The sequence below is a fragment of the Microcebus murinus genome, chromosome 5, assembly GCF_040939455.1.
Source record: "Microcebus murinus isolate Inina chromosome 5, M.murinus_Inina_mat1.0, whole genome shotgun sequence".
Lineage (NCBI taxonomy): Eukaryota > Metazoa > Chordata > Mammalia > Primates > Cheirogaleidae > Microcebus > Microcebus murinus.
The window spans coordinates 9,878,166-9,903,515 of NC_134108.1; the positions used below are offsets into that span (position 1 = coordinate 9,878,166).

Sequence of the window (25,350 nt, forward strand, 5' to 3'; positions counted from 1 at the left end):
ATGAGGGTGGGGTCCCCATGATGGCAGCGCTTTCTAAGAAGAGGAAGAGAGACCTGAGTTCTTGCCCTCTTGCCATGTGAATGCTTCCATGGCACATGTTATGGCACAGTAAGAAGGCCCTGCCCAGAGGCTGGGCAGATGCCCTTGGACTTCCCAGCCTTCACAAATGTAGGAAATAAATTTCTTTTCTTTATAAATTACCCAGCCTGTGATATTCTGTTACAGCAACAGAAAATGAACTCTAAGACACCAACCATCAAAGTTTGTCCAATTACTAGGGAATAGCATCCTATCATCTCCATGACCCTAACAAATGGCACAGGACTTACAAGTAGGAAGCTTTAGTTGTTCACAAAGCCTAGAACACTGAGGAGAACATCCAAAAATGTAAAAGCTTAAGAATCTGGAAAATGACTGTAGGGATAACTGAAAATCTTATTGGAAATTTCAAGGTAATATACTAATTAAAGGAAAGCAAAGTCTCCTTTTGGTTGACCCTTTAAGGAAGCATCTGAGGTCACAGAGCCCACAGGCTAACAGTCACTCTGACCCTTTTCCCCAGTTCTCTTACCAATGGTAATGATGACCCTGGTTATAAAGAAACATCTAATCCTCACTCTCAGTCTTTTTAGAGCTATTGCTTTCAGGTTACTCTCTCTATCTTCAGTGGCTCTGCCTAGAACCCTCCGACCCCCGGCATGTCTCTTCTGTGGGGCACCTTCCAACAGACATCTATCTCTAGCCCTCCTGGGGACCAGCTGCAACAACCATCCAAACGGAGCTAGTTCTGCTAAGTCTCAAGACCATTAATTAAGACTTAATTACCTCAGCAATGATAGATTTTTGCATTTTAATTCCAATCCTTGCACATTTTTCCTATTAACAGTAGTCTGATTTTGTTTCTGAATGTCTAATGTTTTATAGAACTTGACCTGGATCCTTGCCTTTGACTAACCCTGAAGACCCAATTCCACTGGCTGGCTGGTTTGGTAGTTACTTTTAAAAACACAAAAGCAGGCCGGGCGCTGTGGCTCACGCCTGTAATCCTAGCTCTTGGGAGGCCGAGGCGGGCGAATTGCTCAAGGTCAGGAGTTCAAAACCAGCCTGAGCAAGAGTGAGACCCCGTCTCTACTATAAATAGAAAGAAATTAATTGGCCAACTGATATATATATATAAAAAAAATTAGCCGGGCATGGTGGCGCATGCCTGTAGTCCCAGCTACTCGGGAGGCTGAGGCAGAAGGATCACTCGAGCCCAGGAATTTGAGGTTGCTGTGAGCTAGGCTGATGCCACTGCACTCACTCTAGCCTGGACAACAAAGCGAGACTCTGTCTCAAAAAAAAAAAACCAAAAAAACACAAAAGCAAAAATAACAGGCTCTTACTGAGCCAATACCAATAAAGGCAGATGAATTTGGCTCACTCTCTGGAATACAATCTGTTTTCTAGATTAAACACACTTCTCGGCGACTACTGGGGCCCCCCTCCTCTCTTGGGACCCCAGAACCTCGTCCAATAAAAAATAAATAAATAAACAAACACACTTCTCCCTAAGAACTGAGAAACAACGTAACTCCTGCTGTTTACCTGGTGACCAAAATCTTGGTTTGGGGCTATTTAAGTAGGTGAGGGATGTTTGTCTTATACCTGTGCGCTACGCACACTCAGATCTCAGCTCCAGAACATCCAGGAAATTTCTAACACCTAGATTCAAGTGGGGAGTTGCTGCTGAAGCCTGAGGAGGCCTGGATTAAGCAAGTGTGCCTGGCTCTGAGGGGGTGTCCGCATGCCACCCTGAGAGACACAAGGTGGCTTCTTCCTTACCCATAATCCCCTTCTTCCCTCATGCACCTATTCATCACCTTTCTTGGCTTCTGAAGTGTTTTCTTAATTTCATTCACAACTACAGATTTAAGTTTTCAAGTTATTTTTCAAAACTACAAGGGCAAACAACCTTAATAAATTTTACATATGAAAATAAACAAACTGCCATAAAGAATTTTTTCCCATAAAGAATTTTTTGCCATAAAGAATTTAATAATCAGGCGGCTATTAACATAAAAGAAAAAAACTTTAAACTTTACAAAAAAAAACTTTTAAAATACAGAAACAAAGCCATATAGTCCCCTAATAAGGGCTAAAGAGTGAAAGTAACAGCATAGAACATAATCTTGAAACTTTTTATTTCTATTCAGACTTCATTTTATACAATTTATCCCAATGTTATAAAATATATACTTATTTCCAGAACTTAGAAGGTAGTAATGTCTTAAATGAGTAATTGCTGGATCTTTTTTTGCTTCCTTTTGTGATTCCAGATAAAGCATGTCAACCTTAAGATTTTCTGCATGTCAAAAAGGACAGATTACATTCTGTCTATCTAATGCACAGCAGGTGTTCAGAAGGAAGATGTTTCTGAGAACACATTCACTTTAAGAATAAAATTAAAAATTAGAAAATAATTTACTGCTCTGATTCCAATAATTTGCTAATCTTTGAAGGAAAAAACAGTTCTTTTCCTTTTAGAAAGAAATTTTTAAAATTTGGGTTAGTGCTATATAAATATAATTTGTCAAGCATCGACTCATAAGTTTCAGAAGACTGTTGAAAACCCTAAAAGCTAATCCTGAAATTAAAAGACATTAACTTACTATTACTTTAAAGGGAAAATCCAAGCTGGAAGATCCTATAGTCCAACCCCCTTATTTGGCATATGACCACAGTGAGGTCCAGATTTTTTCCAACATCAAACATGGCAATACTAAACTATCCCACTTCTGCTTCTGCCTCCATTTCATTTCTTTGGGTCAGTGGAGAGTTTCTGATTCACTGGGTAGAACAAGAACCAGAATATCTACCAAGCTTCCAGAGAGGGTGATCTGCTCTCCTTTACCTGCATGGCCCAACTCTAACAGTCTGGCTGTACCAGCCAGTTACCGGTGGAGCTCTGAGAACCACAGAGGCCTTCCCAGTCATTGATAGGGGCCTCCCTGCGCACCCCCTGGGGGGTCTTCAATGTGCCCTAGAGATTCTAATATTCAGCAAAGTTTGAGAATCATTTGTCTAACAGATGTCACTTATTTGCTTTAACTTTCAATTTATCTTGTGGCATTTTTGTTGTTTAATGTTCATTTTTCAGGGAACACCAAAGGAATATGGTTGCTTGATTTTACTGGTATCAGCTGTTAGCTTTATTTGAATTGCTAAAATTTTAACATAAATATCACACTTAATGTTTCTTTAGTAATAGCAAATAAGCCAAAGTAATTTAAAATATACTCAAGTACTTCTAATGCTACCTAAAACATACACTTAAAATTTACATCTCAAAAATATAATAGAAAAGCTTACAAATATTTTAGGTTGAAAGTCTACGTAGCATACATAGCAGAATTCATATGTACATGACAAAACAGTATAAACCAGCAGCAGAGAACAGGCACTATACATTGTATATAATCTTAGAATATCTAGTATAACATGAATGCACAAAGTTTTAAAAAAGTATCAATATAAATTCCCTAATACAAAAGTAGCTTTCCAAAGTAAAAGTGAAATTATCTCACATTTTCTCATTAAACTTTCAAGTATAATCTGGTCTTGTCTCACTTTCACAAAAAAGGCTAAAGATTTAAAAATCTGTATTTAATTCCAAATATGATCTCTTCTAATACAGGTCTACTAAGAATGTCACACTGAATGCTTTAAATATATTTAAATCCAAATACAATACAAAAAGTAAATAAAACCAGTTAGGTATTCTAGAAATTTGAATTGTAAGGAGCAAATAAAAATTATCATATCTACAAATCTTTCTGAAAATATTTTCTTGGTACAAAACTCCATCTACAGGGAACTTTGGCATCAAAGCCAGTAGCATCTGCTATCTAGTTGGAAGCAGAAATGTGAGGTGCAAATGTATTTTGCTGGTAAATCTTAAATACCTTCATGTTCACTGCTGAAGAACAACTGAGGAAACCAAGACAAAGTGTGTTCTACAAAAGGCCATTATTTATACAAATCTGCAATCAGCTGAAAGGGCTCCAAACATTTCAGGTGTACAAGTAAAGCAGCTTGGCTCCCAATTTCTTAGTACAGAACGTGAATGTATGAATATGCTGTAAATAACTTAGTGAAATCTCACAGCATTTCACTATGTGAAATCTCACAACATTTCACTATGTTACTGGCCAAAATGTTCGTCTTCATTTTATTTAGTTGTGTGTTTACATATGTATATCTATATATACATAAAATATATGTTTAATACATTATTTACTATATACCTATATATTTCATTACATGAGAATACCACTGTCACACGAATGTTGTTTTATACACATATGTGTGAGCACACGCGTGCGCGCGCGCACACACACACACACACACACACACACAGATGCAGATGCACATCTTTAACCTGAATACAGAGACCATGAGAAATTGAGTCTGAATGTAAAACAGACACTAGGTACCAACCCATTCTTCTCCATTTTGCTAAGTTAAGTCTTCCTTTCTCATCCTATAAAACTCTATCATACTCCTCAAAACTTGGTGGTATAGGTTCTTTTTAGATAAGACCAAAATCAAGCCCTATTTGATTCACATTTAAGATTCAGAAACTGACTCTAAATAAACATTTCATGAAGAAAAACAACTCTGGAATTTTTAAGTCTTTACCCAATCTACCTCTCCCCATTCATCCTTACTTTTCAGAGACATTGTTCAACCTGTATCAAAACATGGTTTTAATTACATTTAAAAGGAACAAATGTTTTTTTCCAGAAGAAACCAACAATATTAAAGTAACACAGGTGGAAATCCTAGAAATTGTGTAGCTGCCTTAGTAACCCCAAAGAAAACATTTATTTTAGCCAAACAATTGTAATGTTTGTCTCCTTTTTAGAAACATCTGCTGCCAAAATAAACATTTACATTGGAAGAAGTGTTTTGGCTGTTAAGATGGTACCAAATAAAATGCTTATGTTCTGAAATAAGTATTTTAATCAAAAAACACTAGCAAAATAGACATAAAACAAAGAGTGCAAAAGAGAAACTAAAGATACAAATTAGGATACATATTACTTTTTAAAGTCCTCCTCAAGAGAACCTGTTTTTAATTCATTTTTTGCTTAGATTTAAAATAAGTTTAGATGGATCACCTTAATAAAAATAATTAATTTCTATTAATTTTGCCACTTTATCTTTCAAAACAAAGATCATATTCCATGCTATTGTTATAAAGGTCTTCACAATACATACAGATGTCTTTAAAAACTAAAAATGTAATGTTTTCCTATTTTAAAAGCACTCATGAACTTAAATCTCATTTTGCTTTCTTTCTTTTTCCCCAGTTTTATAATTCCAACAGGCATCGTATTATCAAACATCTGCAACAAGGTAAGAATAGTTAAAATATCAACCCAATTACCCAGAAAAACTCAAGAAAAATCTCAGATTACATAATTGAAATCTGCTTGATACAAATAAATAACTTAGCTTCCATAGCCTATTTCTCCTGGGTGCTATTTATTTTATATGAAAATCTTTTTAAAGTTGGCAAAGGACTATGTGTGCATTTATGATCACAGTAGACAAGAATAATAAAACAAAATCTTTGTTCCCCCATGTTTCTGAGCAAAGAATATTTTGGCGTCCTTAAGTTAAAAAAAATCTGAAAAACTCAGCAAAAGTAAGATTCTAGCAACCTTAAAAATTATACATCTTCTGTGTAGCTCTCTATTAGATGAAATCAACCAGTGTACTTTTGTTAACCATCCACAGGTTTAAATTCCAGGAGCCTGGAGGCAGAACATTCTCCACAGAGGCATAGAAAATTCATTTCCCCTCTCAACTCAATAAAAACCAAAGTAAACTAGTTTTTAGGGCACCATACAAAACTAATCTCTTTAGCCATGTATTTGCCTGATGATGTGGTAGAATCAGCAAGTGAAAGACCACAATCTAGTCCCAGTTAATAAAGACTAAAATGATGTACTATTATCACGTCATGCTTCAAAGATCCAGTCATGAATATATTTCAAAAATAAAATTACCACCATATGCATCAAGAATCACCAGGTTAACACTAAAATCAAACATTCAATGGTCAATTCCTCATGACACTCAGAGACAAAAAATAAATAGTGATACTATCCATGTTAAATTTCATAATAAGCACTGCAGTTCTTTCTAACAAAATACTCATTTAAAATTCATATCACAGGAGTGGAATGCCAACCAGGAATCAAACTGTGACCCCTGAGCCAAAGACAACTTACCACTCAGCTGGTAAGTGGGCAACTCAATTTACAAACTTGAATTCCTGCATTTTAATCCTTTGCAGAAATATATGAGCAATATTAAATGAACTAGATTCAGCTCATTAGAGGTTCACAAACCAAACACAGAAAGCTTTGGAAGCCATCCAAAGCAAAGTCATGCCTAGGTGGTGATGTCCACTCAATAAATATTCAATGTCATAATTATCTTTCAACTTTTTCCCTGAAAAACATTATTAGCCACAACTACAATAATGTTCAGCCAATTACATTAATCCTAGGAGAAGATGGATAGGACTGGCAGCCAATAACAATGCCAAAACCTTGTTTGTGAACAAATTTATAAGCATCCAAAATTTGTAAACAAAAAAATTCACTGAAAATTCCTCACCAAACAACACAGACTAAAAGCTAACAAAATAAATGTATGTGCTCTAATAAATAACCTTTGCTTAAATCCTTCATTTTTCCATTTCAAAGTTATTAAAAACTGTTCACATGACCTTAGCATCATAAAGCATGTCTCCTTTAAAATGTTACACACATTCAAAACTGCATTCACAGCTATTTGTAGCCTTTTAAATTTCAAAACAAGATACTATATTTCAAGGTTGTATTACAACTAAATGAAAGGGTGAAAAAGCAATACAGATTATTTAGACCCTTGACTTTGAGTAACTCAAAATGAAAGGCTGACAATCCTGCAGCCAGGATATTCAGTTTCATACCAGATATATTATTTTCCTTTCATTATCAGAAAGATCTGTGCTTAATTAGAATTGGGCATTTTTTTTAGTTAGCAGTAAAACATCTAATCTAAAATCTTAATTAAAAGTTTGCTGAAATACTTGATGGGCAATCTACATCAATTTGTCCCTTCAAATAAAGCTAAGAGTTATTGGATTTCAAAAGTATACCAGAGTAAAAGGGATTAAATAAAACCAAAAAGCTAAGAAAACTGAGATTAGTCTATGTATTTGTACATGTCCTCTACTTTTAGCCTTACACATTTGGGGAAGAAAAAAATTCCTAGGTAAGCATTCTTCACACACTCTCTCCTTTTGTTTGGCTCCCACTTTGGGACTGCAGAGGAAGCCAATATCTAAAACTTCTAGGAAGAATTTAACTCATTCAAATAAAAGCGATAAAGGAGCTTGCTATGAACAGCACCTTTTGAAAATGACTTTCCAACCTCACATCAGGGAGACATGGTGAAAGGGAAGGTGCAGGAACAGAGAATGGTGAGCACCTCCCCACCTCGTCCCACTCTTATGACATGCTCTCTGCCTGGCTCTCTTCCGGTGGCCCAGACACCATACGGAACTAATCAGCCCCCAAATAAAGTCAGCTACAGAGTGCAACTCGGACTTCACCAGCTGGCTGCCTGGGCCTTTTCCCCCTCAACTAAGGGCAAAGTAGCTCTAAAACTAAAACAAGTGGGAGAAAGAGAGAAAAAAAATCACCACTTACACCTTACTTTTCATCATTTACAAGTTAGCTCCCCACTCACAATTAGCATCCTCAATTAAAGATTTTTACTCTAGGCCGTAAAATATTGCTGGAAGAAAGGAATAATGTAGGGGAAAAAATTAAGAGTACAATTAAGTATGCAACTGACTGCCCCAATTCTGAGTGGTTAATCCTCAATAATTGAGGGGTCAGATCTTCCGACATCATCAAAGGACATGTAAGGAATCAACCGTTCAGATTCAAAGCCTGAGCTACTTCTACCTTCCCCAACAACTGCCTTAATATAAAAATAACACCCAAGCAGGAGCAAAGATAAAGAGGAAAGACAACACAGACTGATACAATATGACATTATAGTAAATTTCAATAATAAATTACAATATGGCCAATATAGTCTGAATAGTCTATAAAGGAAAAGGCTCAGAGGTGACTTATCAATGAAAACTTTTAAGCAATGTACCATTTAAAGTACGGTAAGTCATTTTCCACATCCACTTTAGAGAGAACAAAAGCTATTGCAAATTTTTTTCCCCACAAAAGATTGTTGGTCAAATACAGGAAAGAACTTCTGAGGGAAAGCACTGTTAACCCCTCGAATGGGAAACTGGCAGCTGCATTATGAAATGCTGTAGTCTGGGGGCAGCAAAATGTGTGCCAGCATCAGCCCAACGCCTCGCTAAAGGCTTAAGGCACGGTATGGCAATTTATAAGTAAGCCTTTCTGACGTTCCCAGTAACTAAATACCCTAGCAAGTCTGAATCTCATTTAGTCTTTTCCAAATTTCGTGTTCCCCTGGCCAAGAAAACAAGGATATACTCTCAAGTATCCAAAAGACAGCAGACTTACTACCCACTGCTAGAAGGTAAATTGTCATTTAAGGTAACGTCATTTGATTCTAGAGAAAAAGGAGAAAAACATTCGGTCTTTTGTTTAAGAGCAGGAAAAGTCTTTTTTAATTTAAGTAAAAGCACAAAACTTACCAAGATCTAGGAAAACAGATATATATCAAGTCCTCTTATATGAAATACAGAAATCTTTTACAAAAGGTACAGAAGAAATAATTTGTCAAGAAATAAAAGCAAAATAACTGAGACTAACCTTTTTTAATTTTAAAAAGCTGATGCTACCCTCATACAAAAGACCTTTAAGTGACCTGAAAATTCACCATAAGCTAGTCTATTCACAGCTCAAAACCTGACAGTCTGATACAAGAAGTGTTAGAATGCCAAGTTCCTTTCAGAGCCTAGATCTATATAACTTTTTGCAAATTTATGACACAGTCTAATCTTTCAAATACAACTAGTACCACTGGCCTTCTACCAAACAGGTATTTTGTCTACTTTGTTCTAAGCTCACCTTTCCATCTTTAAAAGAAAGGAAAAAAAGTATACCTGTGATTATTCAAACAATAAAAATGTTTAAAAAGCAGAAAAATCAGTGAAAATGCCCTCTAATTCTCTTTAACTCCAATCTTAGGTAGACAGTAAAGGCCAAGACAAAACCAGCACACACCTGCTGCTGTGGGTACTGCATTCCTCCCATGGCCCCTGGAGTCCGCCCCTGGATGCCGAGAGGGTACCGCTGTGGGCCTGGGGGACCATAGGAGCCTCCTGGGTAGGGACTGCTCTGCTGAGGCTGAGCGTGAGGGTTACTGCCCATCCCATACAACTGAGGTCTCTTCATCACCATTGGATCCATTGGGCTGCCCTGTGAAGAAATAAAAGAAAAAGGTTTAGTAATTCATTATTTATTATGAAGACAGAAATTTCTGTTATGTTAACATATGCATTAATAACACAACTATCCTTAATTTTGAAAATATCAAAAACAATGCCCTGACAAATAAAACCCTAGAACATTAAGAAAAAAGGCTAGATAGATATGATACATGTTATTTTTTACTTTTAGGAAGGTTTTAACAAATAAGAAGGATCTGGAGTAAACAATACTTAGGCCAGGTGCTATGGCTCACACCTGTAATCCTAGCGCTCTGTGAGCCCAAGGCGGGCGGATTGCTTGAGGTCAGGAGTTCGAAACCAGCCTGAACAAGAGCGAGACCCCCGTCTCTACTATAAATAGAAAGAAATTAATTGGCCAACTAATATACATAGAAAAAGTTAGCCAGGCATGGTGGTGCGTGCCTATAGTCCCAAGCTACTCAGGAGGTTGAGGCAGCAGGATTGCCTGAGCCCAGGAATTTGAGGTTGCTGTGAGCTAGGCTGATGCCACGGCACTCACTCTAGCCTGGGCAACAAAGCGAGACTCTGTCTCCAAAAAAAAAAAAAAACAATATTTAAAAAGATTCTGCATCCTAAGCAGAGAGAAACATTTGCATCTAAAATTCTATTATGCATATAGGAAATAAGCATGACAGTTAATCTCATCCACCTCCTTTTAGCTTACTAGTAATAAGGACAGTGGATACTAAGTGATTAGCAACACTTTCTGACTTCAAAGTATGCTTAGAACAATTTTATTTTAGACCTGAGTCTGCAAGTTCTAATCAAACATTAAAGCATCTGAGTATTCATCAAAAGGTGAACGGACGGATTTTAGATATTACAAATGTCTAGAGTAAAATTTTCAAAGACCACTAGCATGTAGGAATAAGCACCCAGACTATGAGTCACAACCCACCTTCCCTATTAAGTAAGCATCTTACCAAACACAACCAGTTCAAAACTACACTTCGAGTTTTATTTTTGGTTTGGTGAGTCAGTCCCTGAGCCTTAGAGGCCAAGGCCATATAGGATAGCCTCAGCAGGCCTCCACGCCTGGACACACCAAAGAGCAAGGCAAGAGTGAGGCAGGCCCTTGCCCAGTACCATGGAGGCCAGCGGCATTCACTCCTTCCCTCCTCCCTGCCTTCCTTCCAGAACTACACACTGATCCCCACTGTGTGCCAGAGGTAGGCACACAGGAACTCTGAGGAAGGCTTACAGATTATCAGGACAAATGGGAATAAGAGGTTTGAGGTAGAAGAACAGGACACAGAGAACCATGAGGCAGGAGAAACAGCACAAAGCAAAACAGCTCAAGAGAGATGAACTGCCTGGTGTGTGGGAAGAAATAAAAGTAGCCAGGATCTAAGTGAAGCGGGAATTTGCAGAGAATCAGCTGAAGCTGGAAAAAGCCAGAACATAGGTGAGCCTTACACATCATTTTAAAGGCTTCAGATTATCTCTTAAGGATGAACCACTGGGTGCTTTTACAGAGAGCTGTTGGAAGAACTGCCCTCTTGAGCAACTGGCTGGAAGGAGGTCAGGCTGCCGCAGCAGGCAGATGAGGCTGAGGTCCTGAAATGGCAGGAATCTCTAACTACAAGCAAGCCCAGACCCATGTCACATTTAGGAGAGAAATGCAGCAGAATTCGGAGACCAAGTGAGTGACAGAAGACAGGAGCGAGGCATAGCTTGACAGACAACAGGAGAGCCACTGAGACAGAGTATGCAGGGGGAAGCCAGTCGCCCCTATCCTAGGAGGGAGAGCCTTCAGTGTTCTATATATGAAATTTGAGGATCCAGAAGGAAATCCAGGTGAAAATACCCAGAAGGAAGAGACACACTGAGTCTGCAGCTTGGGGAATAAGGTCCGACTTAGAAAAATAGGTAAAGAAATCAGCAGATAGAGGACACATGATCCTGGAGGGCAGGGTTTTTTCTGTTTTCTTCACTATTAAATCTCCAGGGAATAAGTCAAATAGTACACCTGTCACATACTAACAATGTTCAATAAATACTGGATGAATTCATCAATAGGAAGCAATAAAACCCAAAAACTTAATCTAGGAAGAATATATGAAAACAAATAGGTAGTAGACAGAGAAAGGAAGAAACAAGCCCACAAAGAAGTCAAAAGAATGGTCAGAAAACGTAGTTAGAGATTCTGAGAGTTTGGTGTTACAGAAGAGAAGGGATTCAAGTGTAGCACCAGAACGGACATGGCTACAGCAGCCGAGGGGTCCAATACAGTGAAGGTTAAAGGCTTTTGCTATTCTTGCATAGGAGGTCACTGATGGGCTTGGCCAGAAGAGTCTCACTGCAGAGCTGAGGCAGCAGCTAGAAGAGGAGGGCAGAGGTGTGAGGAGGGAGCCAGCAGTGCAGACCACGAGGACTGCCAGGCCTCCCTTCCACTCCCACTCCCACCCCAAGGCTGCATGTGGTCTTCCCCTCTTCCTTCTTGGTTACGCTGGTGTTCGTTTTAAGGATTTGATTAATCCCACACCACACATTTACTAGGTAGCTAGTATGTGCACGGCGCCTGGCACTGGAAGTGGAAAAGAACAAGCCTCACTGTTGTCCTATAGATCTGCTGAAGGAGACACTTAACAGAGGTCACATGCAATGCAGTGGACATGCTAATGGACACGAGGCATAGTGAGAAGGGAGCATCTCACCAGGTATGCCTACAGGAAATATGTGAGCTCAGTCTTGAGGCAGTTACAGGAATATGCCGGAACTGATCTCACCTGAATGAAATATGCAGAGGACACAGGAGGAAACCAGAAGCTCTGCCCTAGGCCTCCACATCCTACAAGGAACTCAAAACTCACAATTTTATGGAATTTTAACTCTAATACATTCACCAGCCAAGAAATAGTTTGCACTAAAAAATGAGAGAAATTGAATGACAGTATATTGTTTTGTTCAAACCATATACAGATGTTACACAACCTGTGCTGGCTTCACAATTAAATGTACAAACATATATGTCAACATTTTTATAATAAAACTAAAATCCAGGACTAAGAATTAGCTTTCTCAAAATTATTTAAATTAAAATTTATGTATAAGTAAAGCAAAATGTGATTATTTTCCAGATTTCCTTTTTAAAAGATAAAACTTTCTATGGAAGTGTGAAAATGAAGGCTGAGCTGGTGATTTCAAAATCAGCTGTGTGCATGAATGGCCTCGGGAGAGGCTGAGTAAATCAAATTCAGGCTAAGTCTCCAATACGGGGCCCTGAGGCAGCCCAATCTTCACATCCAATCTGGATAGCCCAGGGCATAGGAAAGGTCTACTTATTTCACTTTAAATAATGCACAACCAAAAGTGGCTTAATTAAAGCAGAATTTTTAAATGGGAAAATGATTGGAATGTCTATTTTATAATGCTATAGATAACAGTACAGCAAATTCATCTGATCAGTGACTACAATTGTTTCATATTATGTGTCTCATCACTGCCATCAACTCTCACAGTCCTACTTAAAATTCAGTTAATTTGCACCCATGTCAAAATGTTAGTTTAACCCTGAGATTTCTGAACATGGAAAGCATAACATACACAGGTTATCTGCACCTCTCAAAATACATCAAATACCCTTCAACGAAACTTCAGATAAGAAAGCAGATACTCGTACAGTACAAATTATTTAATTGTAGCCTTCTCTCCTTATGGCCTATTCTTAAATATTCATCCACAATCCAAATTCCTCTAGCGGTGTGCTCTTGCTATTTTTAACATTAAATATGTACAACTGCAGTCTCTCAAGCCCTGCTTCTCACCACTATCTCCTTAAACCAAAAACCAAATCGAATCTAAGACTTCCAGAAACCATGAAGGCCACATTGCTCCTCATATTCACATCTAACCTGAAACAATTTTGTGTTTTTTTATCATCCTTCTATTAATACATTACCCGAGTATGACCAATTTCATTTCTCACATAAAATTTATGCTGTATCAGGGACACCATCCACATTAAGAGTCCTCAAATGCTTCTCTAAATAGGTGATTCCAAGCATGTTTGCCTTTCTAAATAGCATTCCACAGCTGCTGCAGTGTGTGCTTCATGTCTATAAAATAAGACAGGTGTTTTGAAGGCCACAACATATACCATTTTCAAAGAACCCTTAACCTAACTGGTCTGGTTGTAGTTACTCAGCTTCTAAGGCAATTTTATTACTTGATGAAACTTTCTTATTCCTAATTCAAATAAGCTTTGCCAGGACTTCCCAGAGTTGCCTTATATTGTTATACACATGTGTGTCTGAGTTATACCTACCTCTCTCTCTCCCGCGCTCTCTCTCTCTCTCACAACACACACACACACCCTTGCCAGGATCTCCTTTTGGGAAACTGCCACTTCCGCCAAAATCCTCCAATAGCCTCAGAAGGTTACCCATCCCTGGGACTGACTATTAAGGAAGGAATACAATGTATATTTTTAAAATATACATTTGTATAAAATTATAAGCACATTAAGTAGCACAGTTCAACTACAGTATATGTTAAACAGGCTTTCAGAAGCTGCTGGGAATCCAATTGCCCTTTTTAAGTTTACCCAAGTTAAATAACAACTTGCTTATATGTTTTTAGTATACTTTACATATATTATACAATGTATTCAAGGACTCCTTCACTTCCAATGAGTATGCCCACATGTGTATTTACAGTAAAGTATCTATGTATCTGCTCTTAAATATTATATCAAGTTAATGTTTATTAGAGGGTTCTTTATGAATACAATATTTCACTATTTTTAGCCCAATTCCTTAAACCACAAATTGGAGAAAAGCTTTGCCAAAACACTGACAGAAAGAACTATCACATCTTGATCTATATCATATCTTCATGTGTGAATTAAGTGAGAGCTCACAGAAAGAAAAACTGTTCCCCATGTGAATCGTTGTTTGGTCTCGAAAGTGGTCTCCTACTAGTAACTAAAGAAAACTTTTGAAACCTGCTCCAATTCTAACACTCTCACCCAAATGGGGCAGGGGACTTTTATTCAAATCTGTCTGTGGCCACGGGGCATATCACACTGAAAGACCACCTGGCCCAGCAGGGCCCTGGGCCACGAGAGGTTCACGGCCTGTCCCACCACTGTGTCGCCCTGGGTACACTGCTTGTCTTTTCTGTCTTTTCGTTTTGTCACTCACTAAATGAGAGACACGAAACCCACCTCCCAGTGATTGTAAACATGGAATTAGTCAGAGGTATTAATATAAAAGATCTCACAGTTCAGAGAAGCTACCCCAGCACCTGTAGCCCAAGAACTACCTACTAATTGTTCAAAGAAGGAAAATTAAAACATGCATATTGAACATGCATAGAATCTATTGAACATGCATAGAATCTAGGAACAAGCCATAACATATCAACACAGTGGAATCGACAGAGACATGGAGAAGTATGTATAAAATAATGTTAAGTTTCTTAAACTGTGATGCACATGCATTATGGCCATGTGGACCGAGGCTGATGACCATCAGGGCAGCCAGAGTGACCTGTCAATAGTTGCTGTTATATCAGGAAGCAATCTGTGTTTATTTTTCTGCGGTGATGTCTAAATATAGCTCAAAAATGCCTCTGTTTTTCCCTAAGCACACTACAAACACTCCTCTGGCTCTGTGCAGAGGGAGGGCAAGAGGCAGCTACAACACAGCTGTCCAGCATTTGTCTTCCTCTCTCGCACCCGCCCTGTTCACAGCACAGACTGAAGCGGCCGCCGGAAGAGGCTGAGCCACACCTGCAGCAGCTTTACTCTCGTCCAGGTCCTGGCCACGGTGAGTCCTGCCTCGAGGACACAGAAGTCTCCCTGCACCGCCCAGCAGCACTTCCTGTCTGTCTATGGGACTGCCAGGACTGCCCAGAGTTGCCTTATATTGTTATTTAACTCCTGTACTACTTTTTCATTTTTCATGTTATTTCTCATCTCTCAAGTAGACTCAAATGGCAATGTCTGTGGAGTTACACTTTCTTCCATCTCACACAGCATACAGCACAAACAACTGAGATGACTGTGGTTACTTGGTTACTGCTTGGGAATGCTGACTGATCACATTAAAAAGTTTTCAAAAGTAAAAAGTAAAACTTAGTAATCAATTTCTATGTTGGGCCAGGTGTGAAGGCTCATATCTATAATCCTAACATTTTGGGAGGTCTAGGTGGGAGAACTGCTTGAGGCCAAAAGTTTGAGACCAGCCTCAGCACCGTAGCAAGACTCTATAAAACAGAGAAATTAGCCAGGTGTGGTGGCACCCAGCTACTCAGCAGTTGAGGCAGAAGGATTGCTTTAGCCCAGGAGTGTAAAGTTGCAGTGAGCTACAATGATGCCGCTGCACTCCAGCCTGAGACCCTGTCTCAAAAAAAAAAAAAAAAAAAAGGTCTACGTTGATTGTGTACATACATGCAAAAGACACTGTAAAGTCAATGATAATGTTAGATGCAACACTCTTGGTCAGGTTCTTCTCCTAATCAGATTAATCAGTTTAAGTCTAAAGAAAGAGTGAGCACCAAGGACTCTCTTTCTTTATTTCATAAGGAATGCCTATTCCTCTTCAAGCCAGAAAGCACCAACATCCTCAGCTCTACTGCCACCACAACTACAGAATGCAATCAACCACCAAAGAGACTCTCTCTCATCCTAGATGCCACAGGGAGGTTCGGGGGGCAGAGCTGAGACCAGAGCCAAGTTTCCTGACTCAAGTCCACAGTTCCTCCTCTGGTATCATACATCCTGGTATTATCATCAGGCTGAGTTAGGATAACTTACAACCCTATACCTAAAACTAAAACCATTTTGTCTTTTACTTGCATTTATGACTAATCAGTGCCTATTTCTTAAGACGTGAACTATAATAAAACATTGGAACTTTGAATCTGGGTATCACCACACTGAAGGAAATTCTTTTGTCAATAAAATAATATTTGCCACATTCTCCAATGGTATAGAAATGATCAAGAAATGGAATTCTAACACATCAGACAAGGCAGAAAAGGCTGTTTTGTTGTTGGTTCTAAGACCCATCAAATTATTCGTGCCCTCTGACCATGATGTCATTAGCAATGTTGAGGAGAGGTAGAGAGAAACCCCAAATACTCATACACTGACTTGGAAAGATGACCACTGCCAATATTTTTTGGTCGTGGTTTTGGTTTCCTTATTATATATATATATATTAAGGAAACAACATAATATGTTGTTACCAATGTATGAAGTAACTTCCAAGAACTACCAAAAAATCACAGTCTACAGTTGTGATTCTTAACACTGAGTGATGCTCTTTTAAAAAAATGCATCCATGATGTACACACACCCCAAATTTAGTATACAATGTCCTGGGTTCATGGAACCCCCTCTAGAAACCCATCCAAAGACCCTGACTTGTTTTATCAGATAAAGTCTGCCATGCATTTTCAAAGCATTTTAATATGTTCTCATGCGATCACAATTCTTAAGACACCCTGATCAAGGATTCAACAATGAAACACACAGAACCTTAGAACTGAAAATAGACTCACTGGTTCATACCCAAAATATGTATGAATCCCCTCAAAATATCTACAACCCTCAGTGTTAATGAATTTCTTCCTCCTATATAAGTAAAATCTGTTTCTTATAATTTACATCCATTGGTTTTACTTTGGTCCTTTGGCAGATATTTAAAGACAGCTGTAGCTACTTCCCTTTTCTGGGTGAAATATGCCCATTCTTAGTCTCCTTAGCACAAAAAGTATTATGGCAGGGTTCTTGCTTCCTTTTTTCCAGAATCTACACTGGTACACATACAACCTAAGATCTCTGTGCTCTCTTGGCAGCTCCATCCCCACATCAGCTGTGACTCCCACCTCCCCCATCTCATGTTAAATAGTTGGTTAGTTGACCTTAGTGGCAAAAGTTTATCTTTATCTCTGCTTATTTTCATTTTGTTTATTTCTGGTCACCATTCTACCCTGATGAGATTTTTTTCGGATCCTAATTCTGACAGCTAACTTATTACAGTAACTGCATTTTCTAGCTTGACCTCAACGGCCAATGAGATCAGCAAACCATTTCACACTGATGAAACACTGAGGAGGTCCAGCGAGAGGACAGACCTTGGGCTAACTGCTAGCGCCATTCGTCAAGACTGACACAGATCCAGGCATCAACATTCTCAAGGAAGACTCATCAGAAACCTCTCCACTGGTCCCCACCATGCCTCCCACTCACTTGCTACAAGCACAAGACCACATCTGCCTTAGGGTGACAACTTCTTACCCATTTCAAATTCCTCCATAAAATAAACAGTCTAAAGTTTAGAGACACATAATACAAGGCAAAAGTTCATCAGGGAAAAGGCAAGGGGGTTAAAACCAGCCAGACAAACCTGGGTGTGAATCTTGCCTATACTACTTATTAGCTATGTAAATTTCAGCTCATTTTTTAATAAAGTACAGTCGTGCTCACCCCTAGTGTTGCTGGTGGATTAAATGAGATACCAAAGGATATATTACACAGTAAGAGCTTCCTAAATCTCTTTTCTTCTCCCCTTAACAAATTATTGAAGTCAGAGGGAAATCCCTCAATAATTCAATCTATTTATTTTCCTATTCTCCAGCAGACTATTAATTAAAGGTGAAAATTTTGTCATATTCATCTTTGCATACCTAGCACTTAGTATAACAATGCCTGGTGTAATTAACATGTGATGAACAGAGAAAGGAATGACTTCCTCCCTACCAGGAACCCAGCTAAACAGCAGGGCTCTAACTAGAACACAGGCCTCTCAATGACCAATATACAAGAGGCAAAGAATTGTGCCTCACTACAGACAAATCTTCATTTCTCACAAGTTCACACAAGCCATGGCTTCCACTACGTCCCCATGCGTGTCTCTCCTGAGCCCCAGGGCCCTACACCCAACATTCCTGCCCTATCTCTGATCGCAGGCAAAGACACCCCATCCTTCCAGATGTACAAGTCAGAATCTAGGGACTCACCCTAGAGTCTCCGTGGGGCTCTAGAAAACCCACATACATTCCCACCACAGGGCCTTCAAACATGCCATTCCTTTCGTTTATAATGAGCCTTGGTCTCCCCTTCTGCAGAATGCAGTTCCAACAACATGTTCTTAGAGAAGCCCTCCCTCAACACCAGACTCAGGCAGAATCCCATCAGAAAACTCTATGCTGTTCCTTCATAGCACTAATCAAAGCCTGCAATATTATTTGTGTGACTATTTGATAAATGTCTGTCTCCCCACCTAGACTGCCCCATAGGAATGCCAAACTTGAGAAAACAAACATAAAACCCATTTATGGCTATCGTCCAGGTCCTACAGAATAAGTCCAGAAAGTTAAGACTATTTTGGTTCCCCAGTATTTGCATGATTTTTATAAATTGGCAAAACCTATTATTAGCTTAATCCCCCAAAGCTCACCAGCTTGTAAGTCAATTCCATGAGTAAATTACTGTCTGATTAAACTACATTTTTAAATTTAATTTAGCAAATGTAACAATTTTATGAACAAACCAAAGTGTATATATATTGTTTATTTCAAGAGTAAATTAGATCTAAAAGGAATACCAAAATAGTAATGGAATATGTTTCCATTTTCCCTCAAATTTGTTATTCTTGCCACCCAAAAAATTGTAAAGTATTTATCATGGCTTTAACATTTTCTAGCATTTATATCTCTAAGTGTACACATATTCTTCATAGTCATGTGTCACTACTAACAGCCTATTAGTAAGCTCTTACTTGAGAAAGAGAAAAAATACAGTATAAATTCCATATAAATACAGATTTAAATCAAGAAAAGAAGTACTTTTGTAAGGATATGTCAAATTTCAACCCCCCCCACTGTAGCTATGAGATGCTAAAGAAAGCCGCCATGTAGAATATTACCACAATCATCACAGAGTTATTACAGAATTAAAGGTAATATGTTCAAATTTCTTGGCACATAACAGGCTTTTTATTATCTTCATTCTATAGAGGCATAAATCCAGAATAATCCATATAGGCAAAGAAACCTTCCACCCCTCTGTCAATGTGCCTAAGACAGACATTGCTACCTATCCTAGCACTGGTTTCCCTGAGTCCAGTAAGCCTCAGAATCTTTTACCCTGTGGAGTTGCTGGCAGCCACTACCAACTATCAGATTTTGCAGACAAGCAAAAACCAATTTGCTTCCTCCAGTACAATGGAAAAAACATAAAGTTTGTCATCAGGGAGATCAGGGTTCATCTCTCTCCTGTTTCTGACTAGCCACAAAATGCAGAGTAAATGATTCAAATGTTCTAAGCCTCAGTTTTCCTGCCTTTCATGTGAAAATAATAACAACATCCTCAGAGACAACCATTCAAGAAAGATGTTTAGTATGATTTGCATAGATAAACTTTAATCTCAAAGACAGGTCAGGGTAGTACCTAAAAGACAGAGAATCTGCTAATTTCCCTAGCAATCCCCATGGCTGCCTCCATACCACTTTCAAACAACTGTATTAATTTTTTAAATTAACTTTAAATAAAATGTCATGAAAATTACTATTTTACTTGCCTACTTCTGGATAAAGAGTGTTTGCTGTTCTGATACACAGGCTATCTGCCCCTGGTTTTAAAATGCTTTTCAGAGATATGGTCCTATTCAATATCTACTTTACCAAAGCCACAATTAAGTGAAAGTGTATACTGACTTATTGTAATATGGTTGTTCAAAGAAAAATAAATTAACATGACTAATAGTCAAATCTTATATTCTAAAAAAGATAGGGAAACTAAATTCAACATACAAGGTTAGATAGGATCTTATACTGAAGGAAAGAAGATTGCTACATAGGTGCTACTAGGACAATGGACAAAATTAGAATATGGACTATAGGTTAAAAATAGTTAATCAAAGTTAAATTTCCTGACAGTGATAATTGCACAGAGGTGTATAAAAGCATACACTTGTTCATAGGAAACACACTCTGAAGTATTAAGGAGTAAAGGGGCAGGATGCATGCAACCTACTCTGAAATTATTTTGAGAAAATACACTATGGTAGATAGGTGGATGGATGGATAAACAGAATAATAAATGTAGCAAAATATTAAAATATAATATATCAGAGTAAAAGGTACATGAAATGTCTCATACTATTTTTTTTTTTTTTAAGAGACAGAGTCTCACTCTGTCGCCCTGGGTACAGTGCAGTGCTGTCATCATAGCTAAATACAGTTTCAAATTCCTGGGCTTAAGGGATCCTCCTGCCTCAGCCTCCAGAGTAGCTGGGACTATAGGCACATGCCACCACACCTGGCTAATTTTTCTATTTTTCGTAGAGAGAGGCTCTCGCTCTAATTCAGGCTGGTCTAAACTCCTGAGCTCAAGTGATACTCCTGCCTCAGCTTCCCAGAGTGCTAGGATTACAGGCATGAGCCACCATGCCCAGCCTCTCTATTCTTACACTTTTCCTGTACATTTGAAATTATCTCAAAATAATTTTTTTTAAAAAGTACAAAAAGGAATGAAGTTCCTTACTACTATTCTAACTTTCTATAATTCTAGAATCAACCTTCTTCTTCTCTGCCAGACCTTCAACTGTTTTGTGGTATCAAAAAGTATGTGGACTGTTAGAGATATTTCTCCTTTCTGCCTCATTCTTTAACCAGAAACCATATCAAGAAACTGCCCTGAAGACCAAAGGTAAGAAGGAGGGTATAAAACAGTCTAAAGAATTCAAAATCCAGAAGGACAAATTCAAATAAACAAGGCTCACCTCCTGGTGATTCACTTTGCCTCTTTTTGGGCATAGCCCACACTGAACCTGGACAGCCTCCTGCACACCTCTCAGGGCCTACCAAATTGGACCCCCACCCTGCTTCTAAGATGCCCCCACAGCCAACCTTCCTTTGACTACCCTGCAAACTAAAGAAAATCCTCCAAACCCCACGAAGTACCACTGGATAAAATAGTCTGCCTCCTCAGGGCCCCTACCATTCACCGCGACTCCCTCATTTATAATAGGTATTAAATAGTTATCACAAGCAGCTGCAACTTTTTGTTTCTCTCTGTCTCCTTTATCAGATGATGAGCTCCAGAAGGCCAGAAGTGTTGTTCCCCTCATCCTAAGTTTCCTTATAGACTCAACTTCCCACACACAGTAGACAATTATTGTTGCTATTATTTCTTTAATAAAAAACAAAAATAAAATAAACCCAGGCCAGGTGCAGTGGTTCACGCCTGTAATCCCAGCACTCTGGGAGGCTGAGGCTGAGGACTGCTTGAGGCCAGGAGTTCAAGACCAGCCTGGGCGGCACAGAGAAACCCTGTCTCTAGAAAAAAAATGCAAATCTTAGCCAGGTGTAGAGGCGTGTGCCTGCAGTCTCAGAGCCCCAGATTTCGAGATTGCTGTGAGCTACGATGACGCCGCCACTGTACTATAGCCTGGGAAAGAAAGCCAGACCCTATCTCAAAAAAACAAAAACAAACTCAAAAGTGCACCTTAACCCTTACTTCTCTCTCAAGCCATCTAATATTACACTGCATTCCTAGAAGTGTCAATTTATAAATAATAAAAATGATGAAATATAAAGATACAAAGTCTGGCTTGATGTAACAGGCACTTAATGTTTGGTATATGAATGTTAGAAAGACATCCTGCTACATGTCCTGCTCCAAGTGTGACTTCTCCTGGGTTCAACCCATAATACTCGAACCTAGGCAATTTTTACTTTCATGCTATAATATCACTATTTCTAATATCCTTAAAACAGCTGTTCCTAAACCATGTTTATAGCTGTTACTGTAATTAAGAATGGAAAATATCTATGAAGCACATGCCACTGTTCAAGATCAATAATATATGTTAGCATAAGAAAAGTCTAAAACATCCTACATAGAAAAAAAGACTTGTTTAACTTGGTTGAACTCAAACCTGTCTGAGCAACTTTTTTTATTCCTAAGTAGAACATAGGAAATGATGAACTAGGATGATATGAAAATGTAATAATGCATTCCATTTTCATTGTTACTTATGCCTATTTAGGTAGATGACCAAAGTGTAAATAATATAAAGTCATAGATAGATTGAGCTTACCTGTAGATTTTTATATATAGTTGGACAGTAACAGCAACAACAAAGTATGCTGGTCATATATCCTTAGCATTTATGGCAAATTATTAATCAAGTCCCACCTGAAACAATTTGTTAAATTGATTTTAATCACTGGGCCTCTCATGTGAAGCTTTGTATAATCAGCATTTCATTTACAAAATTAATTGCCTGATTGATTCTCGGGAGGCAGTTGCTGTCATTACCCTGCTGTCATAACTTCTGAATAGGGTGTCACAACATGAAATTCTGACAGTATGAAAAGCACTGCTATTTTAAAAATGGGTGAGGGGAGAAAGGGAGAAAGGAGGAAAACCAAATAAGTTCCATTACCCCTTTCAGCCTAAAAGGAAGTTGAAAGTGTTTCATGTTAATCACACTCAATATCAATACCCTTCTGCTAAATGAACCAATATATAAATCTAGGATTTGGGGCATGAAGGATTTTTAACCATCTTAAAATAATAGCTAGAATGTAAAAGCATAGATTCACCACTAGAAATTTAACCTATGTTAGAAAATACATACCTTGATCTATCAAGATAAAAGTAGCACTATCTTTGACTGACATACTATTTGCCTAGTGCCAACTATTTCAATTTACCATACTTTTCCTTTCTTAGGCTTCCGAATAAAAAAGGAATGATCAGAAATGTTAAGAACTTGGCCGGGCGCGGTGGCTCATGCCTGTAATCCTAGCACTCTGGGAGGCCAAGGCGGGCGGATAGCTGGAGGTCAGGAGTTAGAAACCAGCCTGAGCGAGACCCTGCCTCTACTAAAAATAGAAAGAAATTAATTGGCCAACTAAAAATATATATACAAAAAATTAGCCGAGCATGGTGGCGCATGCCTGTAGTCCCGGCTACTAGGGAGGCTGAGGCAGTAGGATCGCTTGAGCCCAGGAGTTTGAGGTTGCTGTGAGCTAGGCTGACGCCACGGCACTCACTCTAGCCTGGGCACAAAGTGAAACTCTGTCTCAAAAAAAAAAAAAAGAAAAGAAAAGAAAAGAAAAAGAAATTTTAAGAACTCATGACTGAGATACAATATATCCATTTTAAGCATACTGAAAACACATAAGCATGCATTCAGTCTTCCAAAAATATTTGAGTATCTACTGATACATATTTTTATATTTAATTTTTTACTCACTATTTAATAGTCTATTGATAGATAATGGATAGGTCTTCACCTAATAACATGTCATCACAATCAATTAACAGAGATTAGGGTAAAAAGTACTTTTCATGTAAAAGAAAATGATAAGAGTACAGAACGAAGAAGGAAAAGTGATTTTCAAAGTTGTTGAGTTTCATTCTCCCAAAAGTGAGACAGCATTACCTATATGATCACATTGCAAATGCACCCACATAAGCATCAAACTAGCCAAAAATTCTATTTTTCTTTAGCATTGACTTACCTTTTCAGAAAAGGCAGCCAATTCTGCAAAACTCCCTTCTTGCCCATAAGGCTCACAGTTGCACCTCCCACATCCTCAACATTCTACAAAAGCAGGGTTGACCACACCAAGCCAAGTTGTTTTCAAAGGCATAAAATAACTTCCAGAGTACAGAGAGGCCTGACTGATTTAAAACAATCCCCATTCAATGCAATCCAATTCCAAATATGTCCTCTTCTAAATGGATCATTCTGAATTTAAAAGAGGCCCCCTCTGGAGAACAGATGTACTTTACCTCCCTTTCTCTGCACTGAATTTTGATTCTTATATATATCCACAAAATTCCTTTAAAAATAAAGATCATCTTACAAATTTACTCTTGTGACCAAAGGTGTTTTGTTTGCTGACTTGGTAAAGAGACTATAGTAACTGGTACGCTGTACCCACTCCCATACTGCAGGCTAACATGACAAATCCATGACTAGTGAGCATAAAGGCATGATCTGACCAGCATACACATCCTTGGGCAGTGGGGGGGACAGTGGAGGCGGGTGGAGGACAGACCTCTCAGCCACATGTTACTCCCCTGCAGAATAACAATGGTTCCCAATTTTTACTTGGCTTACAGGGATGCCCTAAGTATTGATAAGGTAGTATCTACAAAGTGTATTAAGTCCTAAAGAGAAAAGCATTATGGAAACATAACACATGTCTGGGGCCACTTTTAAGCTACACAAACTGGAATCATTTTGGAGAACAGAGTTCACAAATTCAAATGCATATCAATCTAACCCCTTTCACTACAAAAGAACCATATGCAACAGTCCCCAACCTTTTTGGCACCAGGGACCTGTTTCAAGGAAGACAATTTTTCCATGGACTAGGGAGAAGGACAATTTGGGGATGATTCAAGCATATTACATTTATTGTATAGTCACATCTCTCTGCTAATGATAATGTGTATTCGGAGCTGCTCCCTAGCACTAACATCACTGCCTCAGCTCTACTGCAGAACATCAGGCATTAGATTGTCATAGAAGTCACAATCTAGATACCTGTATGCACAGTTTACAGTAGGGTTCGTGCTCCTATGAGAATCTAATGCTGTGATGATGTGTCAAAAGGCGGAGCTTATGCAGTGATGTAAGCAATGGAGAGTAGCTGTAAATATAGATGAAGTTTCACTTGTCACCCTTGCTGCTCACCTCCTGCTGTGCAGCTCAGCTCGTAAGGGGCCATGGACCACTACTGGTTCATGGCCCAGGGGTTAGGAACCACAGATATAAAGGGAAAACAGTTTTCTTACACATATGCATAGTCGGCAAAAACACAATATTGCACCTAAACATGTAATGCCAGCTTCACTACTGCCTATAACAGAATTGTTTAGAGCC

The 25,350-nt window shown here is 38.5% G+C and overlaps 1 protein-coding gene across 9 annotated transcripts in view; it reads right to left on the reverse strand.

The window, feature by feature from the left end:
* ARID1B (AT-rich interaction domain 1B) overlaps positions 1-25,350 on the reverse strand; it is a 400,901-nt gene that overhangs the window by 343,403 nt on the left and 32,148 nt on the right. For all 9 annotated transcript variants that reach the window (XM_076002847.1, XM_076002846.1, XM_076002845.1 and 6 more), the window contains exon 2: positions 9,264-9,458. In XM_076002847.1, the coding sequence (XP_075858962.1) occupies positions 9,264-9,458 (195 nt within the window). The remainder of the gene's footprint in view (positions 1-9,263; positions 9,459-25,350) is intronic.